Here is a 21,184-nt window from a genome sequence, read left to right on the forward strand (position 1 = left end):
CTGATTCTTTTCATATATCGTAAGTTTAATTATTGTGCATTAAGGACCAATATCACCACCTTTGGTTAAGTTAACCGACGGTTAAAATCAGCAGGATGGCAACGGAAAATAGAGGTGAATGAAAACCAAGCATTCTTATCATTTCAGTTGCCACCCTGCCGTCGGTTAATCTAACCGAAGGTGGTGAAATTGGTCCTAAGTCGCTGGCTAGGAGTGTGATGGTTTTTCCGTGACGATCGGGAACAACGCGCCGATCAGCGACGTTGGCGCATGCGCCGAAAATGCGCAGACGCCACCTTGCGGGGCTCAGTCCGATCGCAGAAGTGATCCCGAGGTGTTCGTTGATAGTCGCGTTTGCCCGGTTTTCACGGATAAATTTCATCTCGTCGTCGCCTCAGGCCTCGTCGTCTATCTCTCCGTTGTTGCTGCTCCGTGAAACAGAAGTGAGTATCCGCGACAGACTCGGCGCGGGGCGAGCGAGAAAATTTTCTCTCGAAACGTACGCGACGGTCGAAAAGCGGCGACGGCGGTCCGACTGGATGACGAGTTCTGGCAAAATGGCCGCGCGCGGATCTACAACAAACGCGATTACGAGCGTATCGCGGCGCGCGTTCGTTTCGATCTCGACTCTCGTCGCGACGTATCACCGTCCGCGCGCTACACCGATGACGGGATTCGACGTTGCGACAGCTCCGAAAGTCGGTCATCGTCGTCGTCGCGATATCCCAGAAGCGCGATCGTCGCGAGGATGGACCTCGCGCGTCGCACGTCACCGAATGCGAATTGATTTTTTCGTCGCGATGAGATGCGCGCCGCGACGATGGCTCTCGCGCCCTTGCCGCGTCTCGCGGCCCTTCGAGAGAGATCTCCGAGACCAGCGCGTCCTTATCTCATCCATGCGTTTCGAGTGGACAATGCGCGAGCACCTTTGACAGACGACTTCGATAATGCGCGATCAGCTGTCATCGCGCGACTCCGTTCTCTCTTTCTTTCTTTTTCTCTCTCTTTCTGCCTCTCTTTGTTTTCTACCTGTCGATTGAAGAATTAATTCAAGACTTTCGCGACTTATCAATCATCGATGCCGTATTCTCTACAGCAATGAAGAGATTAAGTGTCTTTTCTCTGATTTTCATGTAATATATTCTCCTGTATATATTATTATAACGAAGAGCAGTGATTTCTTAAAATATCTTATCAATCTTGGAGTAACTTTACGACCTTAACAAAGCTCATATTAGAGCTCAATCGAAGTCGTTTTGACCTCGCAGGGTAGTCGATGTGTCATCGGTCAATGCTTTCCCGGTTTACGACTCGCCCCATGTTTTTATCATTTTCTTTATTCACAATCAGTCATATTTTAAATGCGACAAATTCACAATTCCGGACAAAAGTAATTTTGTATAAAATGTTGACGTCTTGACACTTACTTTTGCGTTAGCTTCATCTTTTTTATATCGTACCTGCGTTGCCACAAGTCTTGTTTAATTGCGTGATCGATTCGTTATATTCTGAATGAATTAATCGTGATTATAATTAAATCGCGATGATTCGTGGATAAAAGATTCGGTCTCTGATTTGACACTAACAATAAATCAAATTTCGCGCGCATTGATTAATTCGGAGTGTAATTAACACAGTACAACAAAATTCGAACTCGTTCGCGTCGAGTTAATAAAAACTTGATCTTTTATCGAATTCGATCTTTATCTTATTTAAACGATCGATCGCCGATACAATTAAGGCTCTAAAAATATCAAGATATTTAAACCTTGATATGACCAAGATGTGTATATGGTTTTATTGGTGCGTCACGCGATGACAGTTCCTGTAACCGGTTTCCGTTAGACGGGACTCTCTACCGTGAAAGTTTAAGGATCGATTAGAGTGTACGATTTCAAGATAGACTGCTTTCCCTGCGTCGATAGCAGTCTTGATCGATCGATTGATCTCTTTACGGATAGTATTTTTATGTGTCATCGTGTATAGATTGGTCGAGAAAAACAATGTAAGACAAAACGAAGTGCGCGTCTCGCGAGGTCAAGAAAGACGGCAGTCACTCACCTGGACCGGTGATAACAGAGCGAACGCCAATGAGAAATCGATAAACGACGGTATAGAAAGCCCGTTGGCTCGACGATAAGAATTTACGATTGCGTCACGCGTTTGTATTGCGATACAACATAGTCACTTTACTATATTTTTTGTCATTCAACTACATATGTAAACGAGCTATTTGCAAAAATTGCTATTTGTAAAAATACAAAATAACAAGAGATGAATCATTACAAATTTATTTCTGAAATGAATTATATAACAAATTTCTCTCTGAAATAAATTATTGAAAATTCAATGTGCGCGAAAAATTGGGAAAAATTATTAATTTGTTTATAAAAAAGAAAAAAATCTTCACATAAATGAATAATTTATTGAAAAAATCAGACTGATAATTTTCTAAAAAATTATTTGCATGCAATTTATTTAGGAAATTTTATATTATATAGTCTGCGAAAAAAAGATTTTCTTAAAAGTAACAGTGTTTTCGTGAAGGCCTCTTATTTTTCGCCGAGGACCCTTGACTTCGGGACGTTCAGGATTGAGCGGGCAAAGCCCCGAAAGGAATTTCTGCGTATTATGACGTATTTGCAACAAGGACATCGTAAATTATGTATATTTTCCATTTATATATGCGGTTACTTTCAACTTTTCATCGGTGTCACAACCGCATCGCGTGCTTTTATACGCGACGCGTGAGTCCAAGATCCAGTTTTTCAACAAAGTATATCCTAATCTTAAATGATTAATATCATTAGTCATGTTCATATCAGAAAGATGCATATCACGAATTTTTTTCTTCTATTTTCATATATTTTTTCTATTTATATTTTTTTTAGTTATCCCCAAAAAGTGGTGTTATATATATGTATATACTTTACATTAATTAAATACAATATAATATACAATATTTATATATTTTTATAAATATATATTTTATATGTGTATACATATATACACATACATATATTATATAATTTATTAAAATTGTGTCGCGAATATACAAATTTCAAGAGTTTATGCAAGTTTAAACACTATATAACATATAGAATGTATATTTAAAATGTAGATATTATTTTTTATCATTATCATTACATATATATTGAAATTTCTTTCAGAGAAGTGAACGCGTTTCTCCGTATCTGTAACGGCGCGTAGAACTCTCTTCGCGCTCCTCAATCTCGGATCGCATAACACGCTCCTTAACATTACGGCAATGTTGCCATGAGGTAGAAAGAGGCCTGATATTAATATTTAAATGCACCGCAAAGCGAAAATATACACGACTGTCGGAGGGTGGGCGGGCTGCCTCGCGCCGGTTTATCGATCACGGTGCATCGCGGGACGGATAGCCCATCGTCGTGGAAGCGTCGTGACGCCCTGCGCCGACGCGCCTTTACAACCCTTCAAGGTCCTTCCTCTGAATTGTTTCCTTTTTCCTTATTCGGGAGCCTCCATTCACATTTACAATTTAAGTTTTTATCGCACACGATCTATCAAAATTATTTTATGTTTTTCAATATATAATTAAAAATTCTTAATATTATTATATATATTTAATTTTTATAATTTAAATTATATATTTAATACTTTTTAATATAATTATTGTATCGGAAAGAAATTAAAATTTTTTATCAAAGCGTTAAAAATTTGTTATTATAGTATCATTATTTGACAAGTAGATTATAAATAGAGAAGTAATCATATTATCTTGATTATCTGTGTTGTTAACAGACTGTTATATTAATTTTTATGGTCTAATAATATAATACAGAATCAAAAATCTGTAACATTTTTTTCTTACAGAGAATTAGAAGAGAATTAGAATTTTTTTTTTAATATTCGTGGTAGTGAAGTTACTCGTGGCTCATTCTATCGATTCTTTCTTGGCGAAGAAAAAAAAATCAGATTTAATTTTTTCCACTTTGCAGTAGATAACGCTTGACAATTGATATACTTTAAACGCAGACGTATCGTTTTGCGCCGTTTGGAATTGTCCGTACTTCTAATTCCAAATGAAATGATATCGTGAACATGCTTGACCATGCTTGACCATAATCGTTCGTAATCGCCTGGCGATTGCGCGCTTCAATTTCAAGCCTTCCCTTTCCCTTTCGTGCACCCTTGATGCAGCGCGACGAAAAAAGTGTTATCGATCCGGCAAAATCATGCCGCTTAAGCTTATCACGAAAGCGACCGCTTTCGTGCAGGCGACACTGATTCTATCCACGCTGATTTCTCCCGCATCCGACGATGGAAAGTAAAATAAACCACGCGACACATTGATTTCAGGCGCGTATTGTACGCACGCGTTATACATTATCCTCCGGAAATAATTCGATTCTCACGAGTCCATCGCCGTCTTAAAGTTTTCTTTCCCGCAATAGAAAAATATACAAGACTAACAATATGGCTAGGTCGTATAAAATTAGCAGGAATAAAATATAATAGCGAATGAAAAAGAAGCTTTGCTAGCCACAACGGTTTTTTCTTTTTTTTTTCTTAATGAAGTAATTTCGTACAAAAAAATATTACCGCAAAATATAGATTCTGATATATCAGAAGGGAATATACATTATAATTCGCTTGTATTAATATATCGAACGAAGAAATTTGCAAGGTTTTTCTTTTCTAAAGCGAATTATGCAATCGATCGTAATTAAAATGTTAATACTTTGCTTAATTTTAATGACATGTGCAAGGGCGAGTTAAAGCTACTGATACATATAAACTTTATATATCTATATCTATGAGTGACGTGTAACATAATGTTTGTTACAGGCAATGCCGATGACGCGGCACTGAGGTCGTTGAGAGGTGACTGGAAAACCTACTCGCGGCTCCGCGGACTCACCATCGAGGTATCCAGCCGGGTCACACACGAGGATCATGAAAATGGTGCTGTCTCAACGTCAGAGGGAGGAGCTGTAAGTCTCCCAATAAAATAGGATCTTCCTCGTCGATGCACGCTATTAATTTCGATCTTGACGTTTGCGCGTATTTGGCGCCCGCCAGATTTCCGCTATTCTCCTCTAAAAATGCGTTCCACATCGTCTCTTTCTTCCCATCTGCAGAAGTGGTACATGCGAATGCGTGCTGCAGTTTCTGAGAATGGATCAATTGAGCAAATACGCATTTCCCCTTCGTGTATCTCGCACCACCCACGTATCTATTTATCCACCTACGCTAAAGTTCTCTCTCAGCGTTCAACCTGTTTTTTTTTTATGTGTTTTGCACAAATAGGATGCATATTGTTTCCATAATTCTTGGAAATTTTTCTTTGCAGATGCATTCCTAGGATGCATGAGGAAGAATTTCTCTCTAAGATCTCCCAGTATTTATTCTATTTATTTATTATTTTATTTTATTATTTTTATATTTATTGTATTATATATTTTAGAGTACTTTTGATCAAAAATTTTAGTTAACTGTGTCGAAGAAATTTTGAAATCCCCTCGAAGTACTCAATTTAAATTTTATCAAAATCGTTGTTCCGTTAGTTAAATATTCCGTAAATGTTTATCAACAGGTGAAATATATGTTAGGAATATCATTACATTGCTATGCGATAATCTTTCGAGCTACCTTGGCATCATTAACTGGCATTGGACCTTAATGAGCTAACTATGTAATTAGTTCATTCTATTTTGCATAATCGTGGGCGCATAAATCGCGTGGGAGACGCTCTTGAATTTTCCCATGCTTCCAATCTTCGATTTCACGCAAGAGAGAAACCCGACGTGTATACGTGAGTCACTCAAATAAGCGAGTGAATAACGATCTGCGAGAGTTCCTTGGCTCTCGCGAGTGCAACTGTGTTTCCTGTCCGAGTGCTGTCGTGCGAAAGAATCGAACGCCAATCGCTGTCATTATCTCGCCATGTCCCTAATTCGTCCTTATCTCTCGACGCAACGTGTGTTTTTGCGCGACACTAGTCATTTCTCTTCTCGTCCTCAATGTTTCGCGGAACATTGAGGCAATCGAATCTCGCTTTCCTACCGTCTAAATCGAAGAATATATGTTTGAAATATGTTTACGATAAGAAAGAATATTATTTGATATATTCAAAATTATATAAATATATTTCGTTAGAAAGATTCTAAAAATTATTAGAGTTTCTCGATAAAGATTTTTTCTTTCGTGAATTAAAAGTACTGGAATTTCCACGGGAATCGAATTGAATGAGCCTTCGAATCGTGCTCTTGGATTATTTAAGCGACCATTTATGATTAATTCCGTTTTCACCTTCCTCGTGTATGCGCCCCACGTATAATACAACCCCACGGCGAGCATCGATCTCATCCTCCGATCTATGTTAGTTAATTCCTATGACGCAAAATCTCTCGTCGATCCTGTCGGGGTTGGTACGTTCGAGGGTGAGAGGGGGAATGGTCGTGGCGAGGGTGCCCGTCGAAGGAGCACGCGCGTACTGCGCGATCGATAGAACGAATCGGCGTAGGTGGAACCTTGGGGGGGCGAAGCGAGAAAGAGAACGAGAGAGGAACTGGCTAAGAGGGAGAGACTCTCATCGATCGACATAGGTGTCGGGTCGTCGCATCCATGTTGTTTTCCATCTTGGATTAAAACGCCCTTCACTACTCTCCAGAGGCTGCGTGTCTCTCACTTTTGAGCTTCCCGTAAGATGATACAGGGGTGAACTAGGGAAACAATTAGCCTTTATAACAGGCGCACCTTCGTCGAGTGGTTGCCTGTGGTTCTTCGTGTCATGTGGATAGTCAATATCCCATGTATATTATTTCGTAATATGAATTGACCTTTCAACCTTTAGATGTCTTTGTGAGATTCTTTTTAGGTACTCTAGCTTTATAATTTTCTTCAAAATTCTTTGATTATTTTTATAAATCAATTGTAAAGATAATTATGATATATACAGTATTGCATATAACATGAATAATTATTAATATATTATAATAGGAAAATATTATTGTATGAAATACTTTTGTATTTTTGAGAAAGTGTCTGAGAGATTGTTATAAAATCTTAAGAGACTAAAATAAGAAAAATGATTTTTTTGCTACATTTGCGTATTGAGATTAAATTTGATTATACATATAATAGAAAGTTTGCAGGTTGAGGAAAATCAATTCGACATACCTATTCGTGAAGCTTAAATATAGCAAATTATAGTTTCACACTGATCAGCGTCTGTCTGTGCAAAGAATTGGAAGAAATAAATTATCTTCTGTCTCGTACTCGTCATTCATTTCTCTATGAATCATCATTAAATTAAGGAGCAAGGACATTATTTTAAAATAAAATATCTCAGTTTGATTTACATGTATTTATAGGGAGCAAAAAAAAAGAAACAACCAAGCTTAATTTACGCGCTCTCGATTTACGCGCGAAGGAAAATTATACTCAGTTCCATCATCATTTGCAAATCAATCATGAGTAAATATATCCTAGGCCTACTACAATCCGAGATATATTCTCAACAAAGCAAATTCCATCCGCGGCTCGGAATAAATTAAATCTCGTACTCGCTCACGACGATGAATTTCGAATGCCGTGACTTTCGCACGGATACAGCCATTAGAACGAATATCCAAGCTCTACCTTCTTTTTTCTCAGAGAGAAACTTGGCTCTAGATCTTTCCCTTGTCTTTTATTTTATTCTAGAACTAGAAAAATTCGCGAGAGTTGAAGTAGCAGCGACAGGTCACCTTGCGCCCTTACAATGAAAATTACCTGCTTGCGTTTTGAATCATTCTTTTGCTACTTTCTTATCTGCAGCGTATAGCATCTGCTACCAGCATATTATGCGTGTGTAATATAAAGTTTCTCACATCGCGCTCTATAAGCTTCTTAAGAATTTTTTCACCTCTGTTATTATCTATCATCTACCTCTACCTGTATCCCTTCTTAATTTCCCGGGAATTACGTATAATTAACTACGCGATTGTAATATTATACCGTGTATGACTTTGCGTTACAACTGGTTCTAAGTTTAATATAATTAAGTATAATAATTAAGTATATAAGTTTCTTAAATTTCATATGAATTTTTTTTCTCCGAAAAGTATAAAATTATTGATACGGACATCAATATTTTAACATTTAGAACAAGTTTATCTTTTGGAGCTTCTAATATTTGATTATTGAGACTTGTTATTTGTGTCCATGTTAGCTCATTATCGATCGTGCAAAGAAGAGCTAGCTCCTAATTTACCCTGTTATTAGATAATCGTATTAGTTTAGTTCATTTTTATTATTTTATTTTTGTGACTCCATGTGTTTTATAACACACAACACGTTCAAATGACATATTATTATAATAATAATTGTTCTATTGTCTGCCAAAAATTTTACATACGTTAAACAATTTATACCTTTATCATATTTAATTTAACACGCACTGAGATGCAAAGATATATTAGTGATTTTTATTATTTGCGTTATTGTAACATTTAAATACTTCTATTGTTCTCCAGAAACTTTTTTGAATCATGCCATAAAGTAAGAATGACGGATTTTCTCTCATTCATTAGAACGAATGTTAAACTAGTTTAGCACATTGATAGAATGATTCAGCGCAATGCTTCTTAAAGCAGGTTTGTTTTTTTCCCCTTTTACATACGTTAGAACGAGTCGCCCCTACACGTCATGCCTTAATCACAAAACAATGTTTGCGAGGTCCCGCAAGCGATAATTTGCCATTACATGGAGAAAAGTCAGGTGAATAGAGACGAATGGCCGACTCGAGGCCTTTCACCCTGGCATACAAGTTTGCCCGACTTTCAATCTCTTTCCCACGTATCCAACACCTGCCTTACGGCCTCTTCCCCCGTCTTCTATTGTATCGGATCGCAGGTATTATCCGGCGTTTTATCTTTATCTGTACGTCATAAACAGGCAGACAGCAAACAATTGAAGATTAAAGCTATCGCACTACATCTCCCTCCCTTATTCTCTCTTATTTCCACTCGCAACGGTATATTTGGCGTGAAAGGGTATATGAATAAGAGCGACGTAAATGAAAGTTTGACGAAATTTACCATTTAACTTTTTTCTCAAAATTTTGATTACTTATTTGGCTAATAAAAAAATAAGAAATTTACGGAAATAGGGAAAAAATAATTATTCATAAATTTTTCTTGGCTTATAAATGCAAACTGATGCTTCCAGAAATAAGGCGATTGCGGATTATCTTAGCACTAATGGCTACCAAGATGCATTGGAGGCATTTAAAAAGGAAGCCGACATGCCAGGAGAAGTGGAGAGGAAGTACGGCGGCCTTTTGGAGAAAAAGTGGACCTCGGTCATACGATTACAGAAGAAGGTATAAAGTTTCTTTCATTTCAAACAGTTGAAAAATATTTTCTCTCTCTTGATTTTTGATTCGCTGCTGTTGTTACAGCATTTATTCACATTTATTACGTTACTTGAGTAGTTACTTTTAAATAACATATAATAATATTGTAGGTAATGGAATTGGAATCTAAACTTTCTGAAGCCGAGAAAGAATTCATAGAAGGCGCACCAACGCGTGGTAAGAGATCGCCGTCCGAATGGATACCGAGGCCACCGGAAAAGTTCAGTCTGACTGGACACAGAGCCCCCATCAATAGAGTTGTTTTTCATCCTGTTTTTAGTCTCGTAGTATCCGCCAGCGAAGACGCCACTATTAAAGTAAGAGCACACATGTTATATTTATCATATGTTTCGAAGAACATTTTTTTACGTTTATTCTCTATCCTCTCCCCTGAAAGGTATGGGACTTTGAGAGCGGCGATTTCGAGAGGACGCTAAAAGGCCACACGGACAGTGTACAGGACATCGCGTTCGACGCCTCAGGCAAACTGCTCGCCTCCTGTAGCGCAGACATGTCCATCAAGCTGTGGGACTTCCACCAATCGTTCGCCTGCGTCAAGACCATGCACGGCCACGATCATAACGTCAACTCGGTCTCGTTTATGCCACAGGGTGATTTTGTAGTGAGCGCTTCTAGGGATAAAACTATCAAGATCTGGGAAGTGGCGACGGGCTATTGCGTAAAGACGCTCACTGGGCACAGAGAGTGGGTGAGAATGGCGCGAGTTAGTCCGTGCGGCGAACTCATTGCCAGCTGCTCAAACGATCAGACTGTACGAGTATGGCACGTAGCGACGAAGGAGACAAAGGTAATTCGACGAGATATCTCATCCGTTCCTAGATAATTATGATACAATATTTATATTCAAAATCGGCGTTAGGTCGAATTCAGAGAACACGAACATGTGGTCGAGTGCATCGCATGGGCGCCGGAGAGCGCGAGAGCATCGATCAACGCGGCGGCCGGAGCGGACAACAAAGGCGCGCACGAGGGGCCTTTCCTCGCGTCTGGCTCTCGGGATAAGACGATTCGCGTGTGGGACATCGCTGCCGGGGTGTGCCTCTTCACTCTCATTGGACACGACAACTGGGTGCGATGCATCGTCTTCCATCCTGGCGGCAAATTTATCGTCAGCGCGTCCGACGACAAAACGCTGCGAGTCTGGGATACGCGCAATAAACGAGTGATGAAGACCCTCGAAGCACACGTTCACTTCTGCACTTCTGTCGGTTCGTATACGTCTTTTTCACTCTTTGTTCTCAATCTGCAAAACACATTTTATTTATGTGTAATTTCTTATTTCTCTTATATAGATAGATGAATGAATTTATTCCTAGTATTTTACTCGCTTCTACTTGCAGATTTTCACAAGAATCATCCTTATGTGGTCACCGGGAGCGTCGATCAAACGGTGAAAATCTGGGAGTGCCGCTAGTCACCGAATTTTAGATTTTCCATCAAACATCGCGAACGGAAGAGAAGGGGAGTATGAAAATGAGAGAAAAGACGAATGCGCGTCCATTTTAATGGAATCGGCCGAAAGAGTAAGCTGCTACAAAAGCTATCGTACATATGCTATTAATATTAATATTATTATTATTATACATAAACTACACACATAAACACGTATGATTAAGAACTCTTTAATTAATTTATAATAAAGTATAATTAGTAATTATATTACAATACATCGTTTTACGGCAATGAACTGCACTATTCGAGGAGAGTGAACCGAAAGACGGTCATAAGGTTCAAATGATCAAGAGGACGCTCCCACGAGTTCGCATTACGGATTATATATGGACGCGGAACGGGTAGAAAGAGGGAAATGGGAACGGGGGGGAGGAGGTATTAATGCCATATACAATTACAAGAGTTATATTCCTTTAGACTACAGTTGTGCAATTGTGGTAGGCATTATTTTGTACATAATACGTGCCCTTACGCAGCGCGATATTTGATGTCAATGACGAGTATAACTCCTTCTTTGATTTTCTCTTATTCCTCTCTTCGCAATCCTGCTTATACAATATATTTGTTAAAATATTACCAACCGATCATACATACATAAAGAGAGAAGCAGAGAAAAGAAAAATAGTCCTCCTCGATTATGATTTTGTATCAAGAGAAATCGCGTCGAATCTCTTTAGTCCTCTACCGATGGTAGCGAAAATTTCGGCTGTGGCGTCCACTTTCGCGCAAACTACGTACACGACGGTAACTGAATTCGTTATCATTTATATTCGCGCGCTCTCCTCGAGAGTTTTCTTAAGAAGAATAAAGAACGAAAGAGATGCTCCTTTACTCATATATATAAATATATATATATATGTATGTATGTATATATATGTTTATATATGTTTATATATGTATGTATGTATGTATGTATACAGGGCCTCCTGTATAGACCATAACAACAGTACTACTTAAGAGTAAATTTTTGAAATTATTTTAAGATGATTTTTCCTCAGCAAAAATATTGAGGTATCAATAATTTACATATAAATGATTAAAAAAAAATTTTTTACAAACTAAACTTTATAGAAAGTTAAAACTATATTCTTTAGTTAACTTCAGGTAGAATATACTTTAATAGCGGGATAGAATTTTAATTTAAGGCTTTTATTTAAATTTAAGGTTGTTACGGTTTTTACGGGACGCTCTATATACATAATATTATATATACGAATATATAAACATATACGCATATGTAGACGCGCATTGCTTTGTACCATACAAAGTACCGAGCGTCAAATGTCTCATTTAATATCGACTCGCGCGTGTATTTGGATCAATATTGAGTTATTGTATATCATTCATCTGCCGCATTGATAAAAACTTATTTACGGGACACGTAACGCGCGTAACATCGCAAACGATATACACGAGTAAGATGACAATGGTATTTATAAAAAAAAAGTATGCCAAAACTCTGTCTCTCAATCGGATAAATAAATATATTATTACATGTCTATATGTATAAAACGGATTTTTTTTCGCCGAAATGCGTGTCCCTACAATGTGAATTCCATTATACTATATACAATGTATTACATACATTTATGTATAATCGAATCTTATAGAGTCAAAAAATATCAAATCGATTGAAGGCTTGCAAACATATATATAAGCAATGTTTAATATTTATTTCTTTTCTCAAATAAAATACACACTTGTAGAGAATCGAGTGATTCTTATCTAACGAGATTTGAAGAATAATCGACATGAGAAATGGCGACAATGAAAAATAGACTCGTATACTTGACGTCCAAATTCATTGTATATTATTAATAATATTACAAAAGATGCACAGATGAATCTAGAGAATCCAACAATTAAAATTTAAAAATGTTCAAGTAAAATAGAGAGAAGAGATGGAAAAAGATTTAATATAACACATAATGCATATAAAAGTTTGGCAGCATATAGTTTATTGCGTGGATCCCAAGAAAGAGGTGTGTATTGATACTAGTTGTATCTTTTAGTTTTAACTACTATTAGTGATAGCACGCAGAATTTAGCGATAGAAGGAAAATAAGAGAATAAACTTCAGAGAAATACAAAGTTAACAGTTCATCACATATAGATACGCACGCATACGATAAAGCGTCCAATTTTCGGGTATTCGATAAAAAAAAAATAATCACACACGTATATGAAACGTGTAAATCATTAATCGATAATCGCTTAATTAAGATTAATTTTTCAAATATTTAATTATTGTCTGCTATCTTTTATTACTGTTTCTCCCATGTTCAGCCTTCAGAGCCGAATATAAGAAAAATACAAACCCCTGAGAAGAAATACCTCCTCAATTAATGTGGTACTAAATTATTTTGATGAATAATAAAAAAAATTGTCACTATAAGTCGTGTGAGATCGTTATATGCTATCATCACCCATGATTCGTATATTGGTTTTTAGAACTGACATTTCTTTTTCTACATTTGCAGATTTCTCGTATTAATCTGCGTGTATTAAATGAATGCATAATATTTCTGTTAATTTTCGATTAGAATTTCTGTAGTTCTCATCGAGTAGTAGACTTAAGAATTTTCCCAACTCTGCAATATATATATTAATCTACACGCATGACAGTATTTTATATAGTACAATAGGTCAAGAATTAGAGCAATGTAGTATTACTGTAAGTTAAACGCATACCAAACATCTATTGTGCGTGTTTATACGTAGAAATGATGTAATTTAAAAAATTATGTATAGCTGTCGCGCCTTTCACAAGATTCACGATAGCTTCTGTGACTTGCTTTCTACCTGCTTGGGAGATGATGATACCAACAAGTAGATTTACAATAAAGTACCCTTCGTCATTTGTGATATACATGATTAGCAAACATTTATTGAGAACCTATAAAAAGCTACAAGCTCCTTGTCGAAGAATATCTTTTACAAAGATTGAAACAATTTGCAATAATATATATTAATATTTCTTAAACTTTAATAATTTGTAAGTATATATTTTATATATCAAAAGACATTGTGCAACTTTTAATTAATATAATTCCAAGGTTAGAAAAGATAAAATCTCATTATCTAAGAAATAATATTTAGTTACACTATAATTCCTCTTTCTTCTCAATCAATTAAAATTATTGTGTTAAGTGATATAAGTTCGAATATTAAATATATTTAAAAAATTATCCTGGACCTAATCAGATTTTAATTGATTGGGGAAGGAATATCATAATGTGTGAGAGAATATAATATAATACAGACACACACACACACACACACACACACACACACACACACATATATATATATATATATATATATATATATATATATAAGTATGTGTGTATGTATATAATAATATAATATATAATACAATTTTTTTTATTTCAAATATAAAAAGAATTCTTGATAATAAAAATTTACATAGTATCCACGATTGGTAATATCGTTGGTTTGTTTATCGATGTAAGGTCAGACTAAAAGATTCCGTTGCCGCTCTTTTTCACGCATGCGTGATGGCAATGTCTATAGATTTGTTCTTTGTGAACTTGAACGGAATCACATGAGATAGATATATATCTATATTTAGAAGTTGGAGAGAAAGAAAAAGAAAAAAGAAAAAGCAAAAAGTGCAAGAAGTTTAGCTCTTAAAAGCAAACCTTTATGTAAAAATGATATATGGTAAAGATAATATGCGACTCAGGTCGCAGATTATCGACAGATTATGAACGAGGGACATATGGGAATTTTGACGGCTACAAATTCGAACGATTAGGAGCTAGGTAAGTGTCGCTAATTAAGTTTTTTTAAAAATAATTTAATATTAATGTTTATCTCGAATTCAAAAAAACAAATAGATGGTTAGAAATTATTCTTGAAGAATGGATTTGCGTGCATACAACATAGTAGTCTTTTGCGTTTCGTGTGACAATACCGGATGTTATAATATTTTGGTCGATTTTCTAAAATATTTTTAGATATATTTTCTTAGAAATTTTTAAACAAAATATGGCATCTTTTTTCTTATGAAATGTAACACTTTATTAGGGAGAAGTGAAACACCTAGACGCACGTGCAGTGTTGGGAGATGAAAACAAATCACGATATGGGACTTTGAAGTACATGAGTGAGTTGTCATTGAATACGTAATTAACATACACATTAACATACATACTAAGATGCTACGCACAATGCTTATTAAAATTATTAAGATTGAGATCACTTCAATTTAAAAAAAACACTTCTTTATTACGACTTATGTTAATAATGTCTAACAAGTATAATGTCATATGTTAAAGATATAGCATTAATATTTTTTATTTCTTCTCTAAGGATTTTAACGACATCCATCATTGTAACAAAATATATACATGATTGAGTTGAGTGTTTGCTACGCATGCACGAAATTTGTCTTTGTTTCTTTATCTCCCAATACTGCGCAAGTGTGCGAAAGAAAACATTATCTATTGTTATAATTTTTTGAAACTGTTTTACACAAGTTGTACAAATTCACTCCTGAGTAAGTTTTTTTCTTTTAATTTCTAATATTTTTCGCGATATCTTGCACATTTAAGCTTTTTTTTTTTATCATTTGAATCTGTACATTTTCATTAGAATGAATTATCATCTTATATTTATTCTGACGATTTTTGAATAATAAATCTTTCACTTTTTCTTGTGACAAAAATATACACAAAGTAAAATGGCGTCGCAAGAACAGATTCCATGCAGTCTGCCCGACACTCAAAATGCAGATGTTTTAACACAATCGCAAGGAGTGTTGAGTCAAGAGTCGACGTTAGTCGTCTGGGGAAGACTTTGTCCCAACCTGCATTTGTCCAGACATGCATCTTTGAAAAGTATAGGTAAGGATTATATATCTTTGCATATAGAAATAACATGTCTAACAAAATGAAACATATGTATCAACATTTTATTTGCGAATCATTGTTTTATTTTCAGAAATGATAAAAGAATCTTATACCTTAGGACGCTCTGAAAGCTGTGACATTACTCTTACTACAAACGAAATGCAGTTGAAGTGGCTGAATGCAATCAGCAAAGTACATTTTCGGATATTCAGAGAACGTATTAATAACGAATTTGTGATATACCTTGAAGATATGAGTTACAATGGAACGTTTGTTGACAAGGTCAAAGTTGGTCGTGGAAATCGCGTCATTATTACAAATAATTCTGAAATAGCTGTAGCTAAGATAAACTTTTCAAGTAACTACACTTTGTAACAGAATCTCTATTATAAAAATTATCATACAGATATAACAAATTACAATTTTTCATAATTTTACAGTTTATATATTTATGAGCACTTTGTCTGACAATAGTTGTGAATTGCCATTGCAACTAAAGCAGAAGTATTCACTCGGACGTAAGTTAGGAGTTGGTGCCTGCGGTGAAGTAAGATTGCTATTTTCAAAGGATGGTTCTAAACGATTTGCTGTTAAAATTATACAGATAAATAATGTGAGCCATAAACAAATTTGTTTTAATAATCCTAGTAATATCCGAAACGAAGTTGAAATATTAAAGAAATTGAGGCATGTAAGTTGTTCTTGTTTATTTATATCTTCATAATTTAAATATTGATAGAAAAAGGAATATTGATAGAAAAAATTTCTATTTTAGCCTTGTATTATCCAAATGGAAGATATCTATGATACACCATCAACAATGTATATTATTCTTGAATTGATGGAAGGCGGAGAACTTTTTGATAAAATAAGAAGTAAAGGTAAATTATCAGAATCATGCGCAAAATTGATATTTTATCAAGTTGTGCTTGCTGTTCATTATCTTCACAAGCAGGGCATCACACATAGAGATTTGAAGGTATTATTTAGGATACTGTTTCTTTAATATTTTATTAATATATTAATCTTATTGTATGATGGATATTAATAAATTTACATAGCCAGAGAATATACTATTGAAGAACGATTCCGACAGACCTTTAGTCAAAGTATCAGATTTTGGTTTGTCAAAGATAGTAGATGCCAGAACTATGATGAAAACATTTTGTGGGACTCCTATGTATGTTGCTCCTGAAATTCTGGCGAACTTAGGACGTAGCTCTTATACAAATCAAGTATATATTTACATTATCTTGAGAATGAAGAATAATTGTGATTTATGAGTGTCATCTTTATTGTATTGAAATTTTCTCAGGTTGATGTTTGGAGTTTAGGAGTGATACTGTATGCTTGTTTAAGTGGTATAGTTCCCTTTAACGTTCAAAACAAAAATATCACTTTAGAACAACAGATAACATGTGGAAAGTATGAATTTCCATCAGCACGTTTTGCGCATGTATCATATGATGCAATAGAGCTAGTATGTAATAATAACAATTACATTACATTTACATTAACTGCGATCAATTTTACGTATTTTTATTATAATTAAATATTGTTTTGCATTATTTTCTAGATCAAACGTATGATGACAGTAAATCCGATAAAACGTATAACAGTGACAAGAACCTTGTTACATCCTTGGTTAAGAGATCCATGTATGCGAGAAGAAGTGAATACACTGATATCACATGTGGAAATTGATGAGAATGCACCACCTTTGAACATTTTAATAAATCGCCATGAGACTGATTCAGAAAACATAATAAAACGTGCACGGCTTGCAGTGCGAGAGAATATTAAATAGATATGAAATATATTTGAAAGTTTACGACAGTTCTTCGCGAGTAAAGAAGTACAAAAAGCAGACTTTATATCCTCTTTACGGGACCTAGTGTCTCGTTAAGTTTCGTTGCGGTTATGCTAGGCATTGATGTTACCTACTTATTAAATAGAATAATTTTTGTTCAAATTGATCTGATTAACATAATGATCTCACATAGAAGAATAGAAAGTAGATATGTAAGGATTGTCATTCCGTTTAATTGTACTAGCTACTGTTAATATAGACTGTGATCAACTTTGATATTGAAATCATGAAAAAGAAATGAATGAAATCAATAAAGAAGTGTATACAACGAAATAACTAAAAAATTGAATAAGATACATATTTTTTGCGATATATTTATATTTTTTTATTTTTTGACGTATCTCAAATTAACGAGTATAATCTCTCAGATTTATGATTTAATTATAACACAGAGTATCTTTTGTGTATAAAATAGATATATAACATGAACTGAAAATTGTTCTGTGACCAGTATTATATATATTTAAGTACTGACTTACCTATTAAATAAAATTTTCGTTTAGAAAATTTTAAGATCTTTAGAGTAATAAAAAAAAAGACATTTCATATACGCATTTAGTGCCGTCAAAAATGTAGATTTAATGCGGAAATATAATTATCACCATGCATTAAGTTATTTTTCGTATATCAAAATACTTATCGCGTTATAAAAATGTGGGGTTCTTTATTTAAAATAATGGATAGCACTATACAATAAAAGGAAGCGAACAAATGTCTTTAATTGTTTATTTATTATTTTTTTATTCCTTCCTGCAGGGATATTCCTCTTCGCCGTGACAAGGATTTGGAAGCGTTGTCTCGAGATCTGGATTCTCTTTCTTCATAAGTCCTGATAGTAGACGTTTCAACTGCGCTATCGCTTTTCCCGGATTTAGACCCTATAGATACGAAAAAGATATCAACCAATGCATAGAATTAATCTAAATATTTTATCTTCTTTCTTTTTGGAGAAACTAGGAATGCTTAGAAATCGTTATTTGTATCACAACAAAGATGATAATGAGTAATGATGTTTACTCACTTTAGGACATGTTTTGGTACAATTAAAGATAGTCTTGCATCGAAAAACCGAGTAAAAATCTCGTAGTTTCGCCAGCCTCTCATGATGTGCCAAATCTCGTGAATCTATCACCCATCTGTATGCCTAATATATGTATATGTGTATCAATGTTTTGTAGAAAAATTATCTCGATTGCATTTATCAGTTGCATTTATTTCTATATCTTACCTGTAATAGAACCGCAGGTCCCAGATACTTATCACCGAGCCACCAATAAGGGGGACATGAATATGTGCAACAACCGCACATTACGCATTCATACGAGCCGTTGAGCTTCAGCCTATCCCTCGGACTCTGCAAAATCTGCCGCAAGCCGAGAAAACTTTCCTCGCCTGGCCGTTTTAAATATGGATCAATTAACCGGAATTGTTGCAGGAACTGTTCCATGTCCGGCACCAAATCCCGAATCACATATGTATGTGGTAAAGGATAGATTACCAGCGGCTTCGGAGATTCCTTTATTTTTCTAATGATTTACAGGTAGTTTCGCATATATTATTTATCTTACAAATAATTTTTTTTTTTTTGTTTTAATAAAAAGACTACAAATAATTTTTATGGAAAAACATATGTATATCTATAATACACAAAATATATTGACATATAATGGATCCTCTTTCAGATATCTGCATCTCCAAAATCCCAAGCTTGCGGCCCGCAAATATTCAAATCATCGAAGATGCAGATACATAAGGAAATTCGGAGAATCCTCAAAATGTCTTTTATATCGAGTATATTGGCAAAAATTATAGAACGACGATTACGTTACGCAAGCCAAAGTATTGACACCGTCTATATTCATTGCGCAACATCCGCAGATGCCCTCGCGGCAGGACCTCCGGTAGGATAGCGTTGGATCGTGCTCCGCTTTAATCAATCCCAGCACATCAAGTACCATTGTGCCGCATTTGTTCAAATCCACGGTGAACTGCTGCATGTACGGCTTTACGTTTGGCGTTTCCGGATTCCATCGATATACGCGAACAATTTGTGACCTCGATGCGCGCATTGCCGCCTGCGAAAGAATGGTCGTAAATAACAAGTCTAAGTTTGCGCATTCTTCTCTTTCTAATAAAGATTTATTAAGAGACTTGTGGAGATTCTCTTTTTATAGTGCATTGAGCATTTAAGAATTTCACATTTGATTAATATATATACCAAGTTATGAAGTTATACTAAAGTTATTGATTAATATATATGCCAAGTATATAAGTATATAAGTATATAATTTAGTTATACGCCAAGTATATAAGTACATAATACTAAATAAATCATAGACATTTCGGCTATAATGAAATCATAATTTGTCAATGAGAAATCGACAGTTAATAGAAGATTTCACTTCATTCTTTAGGAATATAAAATACATGGCATGCATATAATTTTTATTTGAAAAATCTTTTGAAGGAAAGAATTTTTATATTTTCCTGTAAATTGGGGGAAAGAATTTTTTATATAGTTCATATTTTTTAGTATATACGTTGAAGCATAGGACTAACTGTTGGAAGCGTTTTGCATGCTGTGACATCCGCCATTTGGGCCGCTATAGCTGTTTCTACTTCGGGTGGCGGTCCTTTAATAGCCGATAACAACCTTGATCCGCGAAGTTGACGTGCGAGTCCGCGCGACCAAAGTCGGCTCGTGAATCCGCTGTGGTTCATGGCGGCAAACATGACCACCCCTCTTGTCACAGTGATCAACCGCTGTCGTCGCCTCTACGATATTATCTCGAGGACGATATCTTATTTGTGATATCGTGTTGCGCAATTTTAATCATTACGTCGTGGTCGCGTATATCCTGAAGAAATGCGAATGCCACGCGAACAAAATATCATCGAGCCAAACTTCATAGACAGTTCGCGACGAATTTATGTCATCAGCGCGATCGATTTAATATATATATATATGTACTTTCGATAAAGTTTAAATCGAAATTTATTACTTTTATTTAGGATTTTTTTTCGGGAAAGAATTCAATATTTGTCTAATAATAATAATAAAGTAATAATAAAATACTTCATATTTTTTATCAATTATTTCGATACATTTTTTTATAAGACTCGCATTTTTGTCATTTATTTGCAAAATAAGTTTTTAATTTGTAATAATATTGTATATAACGCGTTAAAAAATTCTTGTAATGATTAATTAGTTATCGCAAATCGTCGATTTTCAAAGTTGTTTTTAATTTAATGGAAGAATTTAGACTGTGTCCTCGAGGAAAATGCAGTAATACAAACAAGTTACAACCGTGCGATAAGAATGACGCGCATGACCTCATGACCGCCAAGTAATCTCGAAACAATTTCATCATCAAATCATACTGAGCTCCCCCGCAATGCAATAAACACATTCGTATAAAAATTTAAGAACTGAAGTAACATATGTCAAAGCTCTTATACATGCATCTTTCTTATTCTTTTCATGGGCAAACTTGAGAGAACTCTCAAATTTTTATCAGTTGATTTAACAAATAATAAACTAAAAAAATAACGGAAGGGATATACAGAAAGTAGAGAGAT

The 21,184-nt window shown here is 35.1% G+C and overlaps 3 protein-coding genes across 6 annotated transcripts; 2 read left to right on the forward strand and 1 right to left on the reverse strand.

Moving 5' to 3' along the window:
• The first annotated feature begins 281 nt into the window (after positions 1-281).
• LOC126854011 (lissencephaly-1 homolog) lies at positions 282-13,727 on the forward strand. Its single transcript, XM_050600330.1, has 7 exons — positions 282-443; positions 4,834-4,979; positions 9,199-9,352; positions 9,496-9,702; positions 9,783-10,193; positions 10,266-10,614; positions 10,747-13,727. Exons 2-7 carry the CDS (start codon positions 4,942-4,944, stop codon positions 10,818-10,820), a joined length of 1,233 nt encoding a protein of 410 aa, XP_050456287.1. The 5' UTR covers positions 282-443; positions 4,834-4,941; the 3' UTR covers positions 10,821-13,727.
• Positions 13,728-14,405: 678 nt separating this feature from the next.
• On the forward strand, positions 14,406-18,314 carry LOC126853914 (serine/threonine-protein kinase Chk2-like). Of its 4 annotated transcripts, XM_050600115.1 has the most exons (10): positions 14,495-14,643; positions 14,909-14,987; positions 15,194-15,380; positions 15,560-15,726; positions 15,824-16,090; positions 16,173-16,423; positions 16,508-16,711; positions 16,794-16,967; positions 17,048-17,212; positions 17,309-18,314. In XM_050600115.1, the coding sequence occupies exons 4-10, from the start codon at positions 15,564-15,566 to the stop codon at positions 17,537-17,539; spliced, it is 1,455 nt and encodes a 484-aa protein (XP_050456072.1). In that variant the 5' UTR covers positions 14,495-14,643; positions 14,909-14,987; positions 15,194-15,380; positions 15,560-15,563; the 3' UTR covers positions 17,540-18,314. The 4 variants fall into 4 exon arrangements, with proteins under 4 accessions (XP_050456064.1, XP_050456054.1, XP_050456072.1 ...); XM_050600124.1 differs by lacking the exon at positions 15,194-15,380; XM_050600107.1 differs by lacking the exons at positions 14,909-14,987; positions 15,194-15,380 and having other exon boundaries at positions 14,406-14,643; positions 15,851-16,090.
• On the reverse strand, positions 18,312-20,542 carry LOC126854060 (uncharacterized). Its single transcript, XM_050600449.1, has 5 exons — positions 20,162-20,542; positions 19,427-19,677; positions 18,831-19,128; positions 18,624-18,746; positions 18,312-18,480 (listed from the first exon to the last, which is right to left on the reverse strand). Exons 1-5 carry the CDS (start codon positions 20,333-20,335, stop codon positions 18,343-18,345), a joined length of 984 nt encoding a protein of 327 aa, XP_050456406.1. The 5' UTR covers positions 20,336-20,542; the 3' UTR covers positions 18,312-18,342.
• Positions 20,543-21,184: the final 642 nt, after the last annotated feature.

Source organism: Cataglyphis hispanica, chromosome 1 (genome assembly GCF_021464435.1).
Source record: "Cataglyphis hispanica isolate Lineage 1 chromosome 1, ULB_Chis1_1.0, whole genome shotgun sequence".
In the NCBI taxonomy this organism is placed as follows: Eukaryota; Metazoa; Arthropoda; class Insecta; order Hymenoptera; family Formicidae; genus Cataglyphis; species Cataglyphis hispanica.